A 10,127-nucleotide genomic window follows, 5' to 3' on the forward strand; every position below is an offset into this window, starting at 1 on the left:
GTCCCTGATTCAAGGGTAGGCCTACCTTGTCTCTGCTGCAAGTCCACAGGTATGACTGACAGCAGAATCAGGAATGATTGAACGTACCTTGCAAAGGGAACAGCTCTCTGCTTGCCTATTGGGGAAGAATACATTAATTGCCAGGGTGCAAGGAGGAGACTGCTGCATACTTTTGCTGAAGGTAAACCAATGATGTCAGTACACACGGCAGTAAGGGGAGCCTGGTGGCTCGACATCATTGGTTAACCAAGAGGGTGTGCTCCTGACTACTCCCAATTAAAGGATGATGTTTACCTAACGAAATGCAAGAAAAAAAATGCAGTGACTTATGGCCGTCTATAGTTCAGTCAGAACAGAGTTGAAAAGGATTTACACTTTTTATTAGGCCTAATACAGTGTTAAAAAAACATTGGACAGGTCTTTTTACAATTTGGGCCGCTGTTGTAACAGACAAACATTGAAAGAGGGCTTTGTAATGCATAGTTACATTCCATACATTATCAGAAACTTGTACACCTGAAATCATGGCCTTGACAAACAATTAAAAACAACTATATACACTACATACAATAGGTAGATAATTAACTATAAAACTGTTAAATTAATTTAAATGACAACTTTACACAACAAGTGGATCATGAGATCAGGTGTGAGAAACCCCAGTATTTGAAGAATAAAAGAAAATGTTTCTTGCGTAATTCACATGTCGAGAGTAAATAAAACTCTCCCACGGGAGAGTGCACACCTCTCAGTGCCTCCAGTCCCTGAACGCACTCAGTCTGAACACCTCCAGGCTCAACGCATTAACAGCCGCCCATTGGCAACGAAGAATGCGTGCGGATGAGCGAATGGCAGTGTAGCACGAAGGATCGAGTCTCTTTGGAGATGAGCTGGTAACTAAAGCCGACTGGCTCGTCTGACCACACAGCAGCCAGACGAGGGGATCCATGCGGCAGTCGGGGCCCCTTAAAGAAAGCCATGTTCCCCAGGAGTCCTGCTGCCAAGGCGACCCACCACAGGCCCCTCACTGCCTCTTGGGGTTCCACTGAGGCTTCCTCAGCAGGGGGTTCCGCACCGTGCGGTTCTCCGGTCGCTCCGTCGGCTCGGCGGCCCAAGACGGCGACGTGGGCGGGTTTGCGGGCTCCGCCGTGCCGTCGTCTTCTTTTTCAGTGTCTTCGTCGGGCACGTCTTCCGAGTGTCGGCGCGGAGCGGGAAGGGGAGGAGCGCGGGGTCGCCTGGGGTCCTCGTTCATCACGTCCACCGAGGAGGCCTCTGTCAGCGTGCCCATCCGCTGGAGTGGCACCATGGCTCTGGAGGAGGAGCGGGAGGGCCTGTTGAAGCGGATTCGTCTGGAGGGGTAGGCCGTCTCCGACATGGTCTCCTCGTCGTCTGGTAGGAGCGGGGGTACAAGGGGAAGATTAAACTCGCAAAATCCTTTCCTGTCATTCCCCCTTTCCTGTTTCTGCTTCACACTACATGCTTTGCAGAATACACTTAGTTCTTGTGTTTTTCTTCTGTTAATGTGTATTTAGCGTTTTTGTTTACTTGGATTTTTTCTGTCTTCCTCCATCTAGCTACATAATATGATAATCATAATCATCTTGTGAAGATGATTTGTTTTTAATAGTATCTTATTGTGAAACAGGGGACAGCTCAAAAGGAACAGGTCTGAGCCCCGATTGGTCATATTACCTGCACGGCTTCGTCTCTTGAAAGGGAAGTGTGAGTCCAGATTCTGCCCGGCAGGCAGAGAGAAGTACTTCTGAGATTTTGGAACCGGCTGGTAAAAAGGAAAATATTTGAATTGAAATCATGAGATGAAACGAAGGAATATCGTTGATATCAGTTAATCAATATTAAGATATGAGATATGATATTATCGCATAAGTCCTATTGAAACCAGGTGATTTACAAATACATGAAATCAAATACATGTCACTGAAGAGCAGGGAGGTGTTTAGGTATCTTGCTCAAGGACGCCTTCAGGTCAGATGTGGACAGTTGCAGATCAAACCCAGTAATTTTGGTCTTCGACAAAAAGGGTGAATCACCCTCAACACTAGGACTATCTGTGACGGCTGTGTCTTCGCCTACCTCATTCTGGAAGCTCCCGGGGCGGATGCTGCGTCTGATGCTGGCGTGGCGTCGGATCAGGATCTCCTTGCTCTGGCTCTCGTTGGGCAGCGCATTCTTGTTAGTGTACGCCAACGTCTGGTCCCAAATAGGGTGGAGGCACATGGGAAACGTCAGGCACAAGAGAAGGACTATGGCGGAGATTCTAGTGAAATGGCTAGAGGGCCGTAAAGAAATACATACAAGCTCTGAAACGTCCTAAACAACATTCCTAGACCCTCCAATGCACTCTAGGTACTTAAGCACCCTCTAGCACACTTAAGGGATTTAAAGGACAATCAAGGATGTCTCAGGTACTTGACAGTATAGCATAAAAAGTACTGTAGGTCGACCCCGACTATTTCAACAACCATTTCTTGCGGCAATTTAGGAACAAAGCCTACCGTGCCCAACCGAGACTGACCACACCTGTTTGCAAGAGTTGAGTGAACATAATGCTTCTGTTTAGAGCCAGCAAGTCCGGATACTAGGCTAGACTGATACTGCCTGTTCCAATAGGCATCGTCTCCTCTCTTTACTTAAGTCTGTGTCAACACAGAAACTCTTTAGAAGTCCCATCAGGCAATTAGGAGATAGCCCTTAATCAAACAAACAAATCCCCTGATTGAAAAAAGTATTCATTGTTCTCTCGAAACTAAAGAGATTTTTTTGTTGGAATGGATGACATTTTAAAAAGGCTGTGCTTTGAGAAAGTAGATTATGTGTAGATTACTGCAACAGACTGAGGTCTGTCCTTTTGAGCGACAGGCCCCAAACCAACAGAGCAGTTTGTTCACCAAGGTGCCTGATAACTTTTGTGAAATGCAGGGGGGAAGAGTCATTGCAACTGCAACATTCTCTGCAATAGGAGGCTGGGTCAGGGTTTCTGGTTTTACCCAGACCGTCTCAAAACCGAGATAAGAAAATATACAAATGAAACTTCACAATCAATACATCCTTTGTTTACAGCAAAGCTTTCGGCACCAGTTTTTGTCGAGTCGATGTTTTGTCACCTGTAGAAACCGACTCAACAGGCCACAGCTTGTGACTATGCAAAACCCCACACAGATGGAGTCACCACCCCAGCCAATTCCAATTTTAAACAGAAACTGCAGTGCGCGGTTTCTAGTTACCTACCCCTGAGGAAGTATCATCACTTCAATGGTACCATTGCCGGACCATAATATAGCCTACATTAACACAAACAGCATTACGAACAGAAATGGAGGGTTCCTCTGGTTATCCCCACGACTGTAACTCCGTCTTACCCGCTCTCTTATCTTGTACATGTTTTTGGACAGCAGGTCATGCATGCTCCTCAGGTCAGCCCTCCCGAACTTCTTCTTCGGATTACTGGCCGGGCCCTTCTTCTCCTCGCTGAAAGACACGAGCCACAGAGGGGGAAAAACAGTTAATATCCTGACCCACTTGAGCTCTGAACCCTCGACGTGCGGCAGGTGCGTGTAGTTCGGGAGGTGTCGTACTATAGAGAGACGAGGGAGGGCGCTGCGCTGAGGTCCCCGGTCACAGTGTCCAGGATCTCCATGGCGTTCTGCAGCTCCAGCTTCTTGTACAACGCCACGATGCTGGACTCGGCCCGCTTGTCCTTGATCAGGATCTTACGGAGGACGAGGTTGTTGAACTTCATGAACCTGGAGAGCAGAGGGGAAACGGGATAGTTAAGCAAACACTGTTTATGGAAAAACAGAGGCCGTTATTAAAAAAACACTAAAAAAGAGATAATGTCAAAATGTTATAATGCATAAACAAAACCTGGAGCCTGGGATAGGCAGTGTGAAAAAGTAACGTTTTCTTTTTTTTATCCAAAAGTAATTTATGTCAACAGCTATCTCCCGAAACAGACATGAGATCAAATGTTACTGCTGATCTGCCTCAGCGGCCACAGTAGAGGACAGAGCCTGCAGGAAGCAGTAGGCAGAGGAGACCAGCTTCAAGGGCTTTAGAAAGACTTGGCCCGGCCTTTTGTTTGAGGAAGGTGAAAGCTGAGACCAGACTCTAGACAACACAGTCACCATTCCCCCCCAGACACAAACAGTGACATTGTCATGGCACCCTGATTCTTTTTGAATTTGTGACTAAACAGAGATTTTCGTGACAGAAATAGACGTCATGCAGCACCAGTTTTCCCTTATTTAGCCTTTTCTATTAGGTCATTTGTAATATCCAATTTCATTTCAGTACAATTTGACAGATACAGACTTTACAGCTAACACGGTGGGGTAGGGGGGGCAGGTTCTTACTTGTCCTTCCAGTAGTAGTGACTCCACTGTCCGCAGAGGTCCTCGATTCCAGAAAGCGTGTGCTCCATTACCTGAGAGGAGAAAGCAAAGACCATTTAATGATGCATGCTGACATGTGCTGTGAAAACGTCTACATGCCTGTCAATATGAAGCCACCGTCGTACCCTGCAATGAATCTCCGAATTGATGGTGTCAAGGTTGCGGTTGGTTCTGCGGACGTTGATGAGCTCAATCAGAGGTCTGATACTGATTCCCTATGACAGACGGAGAGATGGGGCACATAAAAATCAAAGCGCCACCACTCAAACACATATCACAGCATAACGCAATGCTAACTTCTAAAACAACAAACTGATATTTTCCGGAATAGCGATGAAGACCCAGTTGCGACAAAGAAGAAATTGTCAGAAATACCATTTATGATCTGTTTTAATTTATTACTATATGTTATTAACAATAACCTTCTTTACCTGTATAAACACAGTAAAGATGATGATGCAGATTGTGGCCGTGATGAAAAGCTGCCGACGGCCAATGTTGTCGGGCAGGGTATACGCCAGGGCGAAAGAGATGGCTCCTCTCAGGCCCCCGTACGACAGACCAAACTGGTCCTTCATGTTGAAGGGGATGGTCCGGAAGGGGTTGATGATCTGGGTCAGCACCAACACACCTAGGAGGAGGGATTTTTTCAGAAATAATTTCAATTTTTAAAAACATAAAATACACTCCGTCACACTCATAGCATAGCATAAAGTACAATCTTACATTACTGCAATGACGCAACAAAACAAAAAAGAAAAAAAAAAGTGCTTATTCTGTTTTAACAAGTGGTAATCTTTACAAGTTTGAGTAAATATATTGCAATATATGCAAAATGCAACATATTTTTAAAAGAAAAATGAATTCTAAAAGCAAGGAAACTGAAATGTCCCAAAAAAAAAAGAAAGAAAAGAAAAAAAGGTGCAGCACCCTTCTCCTCAATTTTCCTCAACTACACAGACAGGAAATAGGAAAGAGTGGTTCGAGAGCCGGTTGTGGTCGACAGGTGGTCGTGTCTCTTACCCAGCCCTCTCCACAGAAAGGCGAACAGCAGCGTGAACATGATGTAGCCCCAGTTCCACTCGTGCTCCGTCGTTATGGTGACCACCCCCAGGAAAAAGAAGATGAGCGTTTCCGAGATGGAGCCTAGCATCTTGATGACGTGGCGGATGGTGGTGCAGGAGCGCTGAGACACGTTCTCCTCCACGTAATACTTCATGGTGATGGCACACGTCACAATGCTGCCGGACGGGAGACCACAACATCACAGTCAGTGCATGTGGCGGTCAAACCGTCTGACTCCCGGACTGACTGACTCATCACAACCGGAAACACAGAGATTTATTACCATTATGCTATTTTTATTAGCTTTATTAGCATACTTAAGTGCAGTATGCACATACAAAAAGGAATTGTTTCTGGTGTTGTGTGACGTCCCTTAAAAAAAAAACTAAAAACACAGTAATACCAAACACAGCTGTAAATGGATATTGTATCAAAACATCCAAGTCTTTTTAGAAGGGTTATCTAAGATTATGAACTATTATTGTAATGTTAACCTAGTGTATTTGGTATATTTTATTTCTAAGATTCTAAGAAGTAAAATATACAAAATACAACATACAATATACAATATAAACAACGACGCTAAAGTGAAAGTGTACGAGCAAAGGTCCTATTCCTCCACCTTTAAAGCTTTGGGGTCAGAGGAGTCATAGACAGGTTTTGGGTGGGGCAGCACGTGGCAGAGGCCCGGTACTCACGCCATGATGGAGGAGATGGCAAAGAGCTCGGCCACCAGGTAGGCCAGGTAGCTGTACATGAAGATGAAGAGGGGCTCGATGGCCCGAACGTTGCCGGTGAAGCGTGTGGTGAAAGACGCCACAAGGCCGAACAGCAGGCCGAAGCCCATGCCTCCGAGCCCCACCACGAAGAAGCGAGCCACCCCCAGGAATACATCCACTGGCTCCACCTCCGGCATGTCCGCCACGTAGCTAAACATGTTGTACAGCACCTAACGCAAACACACAAAGAACACCACGGAGGTGCTTTTTTTAATCTCTAGCTAGTGGTATTGTGTACAGAAGTAAGAAGGTAAGCAAGTCTAGCTTTATTTATTTAGCACTATTTTTCAACAGAGGTTACAAAGTGCTTCATATTAGCCTCGATACAGGAAAAGTAAAACAGGGACACAAAGCATGTATAAAGGAAATAAATTCAAAAAATACATACACAACGCACATACGAAAACAGAGGGCATTCAGAAACCAGTAACCGCCCAGAGCACACCAATACAATTTCGGTAGATGCCGCCCTAAATAAGTGGTTTTGTTATTTACAAGAACAGACTTGGCTGATGGGGGAGATGTTGGTTTTTCAAATCACACCCATGTTGACATAGCCCATTGCATGTGTGTGCCACGGTCTCCGTTTCTGCATAAACAACCCACACAGCCAATCTTCTACATATGGTGTTGGGGGTCAAAAGAAACAGATTTAGTATCTGTTCCTGAAAGGATTGATTAAAAGTGATATTCAGAACTGCACTGTTTGCATTGTGATAATCTGATTCAACACCTCTACTGCAAGGCTTTGAATGACTCAATCTGAAGCCATTAGGAGCCGGAACAAGCATCACCTTTTCTTATGCTTCTGTTTGACGTAGATCACTGATAATAATTTAAAGCAGCATTGCTCCAATTTATGGCTATAGTATAAGTATCAGTGTTACACGTTTTTGGGGTTTCCCATAATAACTATTTAAAGGATTTGTGCATGAGAATTCGGTATCCCAGCCTACATGATAGGACCGATCAGCCAAACTTGAGAGACTTCCATAGTCCCGTCCACACGAAACACTGTATGCCAGAGGAACCAAGGTGCACCACAATCCCTGGTCCAACTGGACCGTATTAGTGTGGATATTACAAAGTCCACTCTGAATGAAATTACCCTGTACAAGTTCTGTCTTAAAACAACATGATGAATCTCAACCTAATAAATGTAGTAGCAGAGAGGTTTATGGGAGAGAAGCCTCAACGTTTACACTCTCCTGGGTAAAGCGTTTGTCTTTGGTCTCAGCCCTGGGTCAGCTATTGTGTACTAAACAAAGGGGTTCGACTACTCCTGTTCACAGTATTAACCAGGCCACAAAAGGTAGAAGAATCACAGAGGAAAACTCCATGAGCAATCCCCACCCCCATCTTTTCTCATATAATTTGAGGATACATTTTAGGGAGTGAATCTAAAGAATAAATACAAAACATAACATTGTTTTAGTGTGTGTGTGTGTGTGTGTGTGTGGGGGGGGGGGGGGGGGGGGGGGGGGTTGTGTGTGGCTGTGTGTGCAATTTGGTTGGTCAGTTTATGCATTAGAAAATGCACAAGGTGGTTGAACCACTATCTATGATGTGTTTTGAATAAGTGCTAACATGATTGTATTCCCTCCGCCCTTCTGTCAGAAACTGGTTGGGTGACTTCCGAACAAACTGGAAAGCCCACTCCAAAAAGTTTGGTTAGTGTTGCCTTATCCTAATACATTCCCCACAACCCCCTACTAACTCATACTCTGTCCATGTTCCAGCTAGTGTGTTTATATTCACCGATCTCACTAATCTTGATATTTAAGAATTCCATAATACATCCTACGCTTCACACAGGAAAAGAACAACCAACAGAAGAAGACAATGAGTGTGTGGTACATGTCTGTTGAAACCCGATCTGCCTGGTTCGGAGAGTAAAAAAAAAAAACAGTGTTCATGTCTTCAATATAGTCCACTTTCTTTCCTTTTCACAGAGGTGGATATTTCGTAGCCAGTGCCACCAATACAGTTTAAACTTTACATAGCATGCAAATAGATGATGTTCATTTTCCGAGTGACATGAAGAGTTTACCTCTACCATGCACCTCTGGATGTCAAGCATTCATAACCAACGCTCTTATACAGAATGTTTGTGGTGACTCAATGATAAGCAGCATGTCGTAGGGTATGCAGGTGATAAACAGACAGGGGAAACACGTAGCAACAAGCATTCCTCTCCGTTGACCTCAGGTTTGTTTGTGGGGAGAGCCACAGTAAAGGACATGATTTCCTCTACAATCACACAGAGAGAAGGCCACAACAAATACAATAAAAGGGCCACAAACAGAACGCAACAACACTCCTTCCCAATGAAATAGCCCATCCTTACCCCTCCCTATACACTCTCCTCCCCACTGGTAGCCACTCACCACTGTGACGGCATCGTTGAACAGGCACTCCCCAAACACCACGATGTACAGCTGCTCGTTGACCGACACGTCCTCGAAGACGCTCAGCACGGCCACGGGGTCCACAGCCGAGATGATGGAGGCAAACAGCAGGTTCTCCTGCAGGTTGATGTCCTGCACGCCAAACGCCTCAATCTGGCAGATGGCGAACAGGGACATGCCGATGCCGATGCTGTTCCACAGCGTGCCCACCACCGCGAACCACAGCACCTGCAGAGAGAGCACACCCACAGGGGGGATTGGTGAGGTGGCTAAGGGTGCGCTGTACTGTGCTGGGTATGGATTTCAGTTTGAAATGCTGGTGAATAATGCCAGAGATGGGTTTGACAAGAATGTGGCAAGTCAGGAAAAAATAAAGAAAACAAAACAAAAATAGTTTTGAGATGATGGATGATTCTAGGCTTCCTACCGTGCCGATGTTCTCGAAGAAGGCCCGGGTGGGTATGAAGTAGCCGGAGTCCAGCACGATGGGGGGCAGCATGTAGAGGAAGAAGACGTTGGAGCTCAGCACGGCGGGGGGCTCCTCGTGCACTGAGTGCATGATGCCTCCCACCATCAGGCCGATGGCGATGAGCAGGCACGACTCTGGCACCCACACGGTGATCTTGTGGTACACATGGAAGCCTTGAGCAAACAGAGGAGAAGAAAAACTGGTTAAAAGAAAGAAGGAGAGAGACGTTGGAGACTTCCGAGTGTAAATAATAATAATAAAGTAAAAAAACAGAGGTCACTCTGGGGCCTATATTTCTTATCACTGCATTTGAATATGAATATAAACTTCGACAAGAATAAGTTGGTCAATAACACACTGTAAACAGTTGGCCTGATCATTCCTGAACATTTCTTATTTTAAATTGCTTTGTTCATTGTAGCCTACGATCACCTACCGATTTTAGCGAATGATGCGAGGAGAACCCAAAGAGTGATCTCAAAGGGGAGCTGTATCCTGGGGTAGTCCATTGTAAAGACCGGCATATTGGCTTTCTCCGCGTCGGGAAAGGCTTGAGGTCCATCGGCAGGTTTGATCGGGGGCATGATACTGACATCTCCCGTGGGTTTTTGTGGTATTGCTTCTCCATTAGATCCGAACGGAAGACTTAAAACGGTGCAAACACCGATTACAAATGCGATCATCTCTACACCCCTCCTGGGTTTCACGCCTGACCAAAACATGTTAAAAGGCGAAAAGGATATGCACAAGTCCTTCAGTGGATGCTTCCCTGAGTTGATTGATTAGAGTTCCCAGATTGTTCTCATACTTCCTCATTCATGTTATCCAAAAACAGGTCTACTGCCGGATAACTGGTCTTCCAAATGCGTTGTAGAGCAGCGGCTACACACCTGTGGGACTAGGCTACCTGTCGCATGCTACACCTGCATGAATTCCGATAGCGGCTGGGCGGGGCCGCTCACCTGTTCTTATTGGGCGCTACCTAGAGGAAAAT

At 45.6% G+C, this 10,127-nt stretch overlaps 1 protein-coding gene across 1 annotated transcript; it reads right to left on the reverse strand.

The window, feature by feature from the left end:
- Positions 1-358: 358 nt before the first annotated feature.
- slc9a2 (solute carrier family 9 member 2) lies at positions 359-10,054 on the reverse strand. The gene is made up of 13 exons (XM_030343194.1): positions 9,570-10,054; positions 9,092-9,306; positions 8,644-8,892; positions 6,176-6,426; positions 5,436-5,653; positions 4,844-5,043; positions 4,538-4,627; positions 4,374-4,444; positions 3,597-3,764; positions 3,381-3,489; positions 2,095-2,211; positions 1,693-1,780; positions 359-1,389 (listed from the first exon to the last, which is right to left on the reverse strand). The coding sequence occupies exons 1-13, from the start codon at positions 9,853-9,855 to the stop codon at positions 1,025-1,027; spliced, it is 2,427 nt and encodes an 808-aa protein (XP_030199054.1). The 5' UTR covers positions 9,856-10,054; the 3' UTR covers positions 359-1,024.
- Positions 10,055-10,127: the final 73 nt, after the last annotated feature.

Source organism: Gadus morhua, chromosome 20, assembly GCF_902167405.1.
Source record: "Gadus morhua chromosome 20, gadMor3.0, whole genome shotgun sequence".
In the NCBI taxonomy this organism is placed as follows: domain Eukaryota; kingdom Metazoa; phylum Chordata; class Actinopteri; order Gadiformes; family Gadidae; genus Gadus; species Gadus morhua.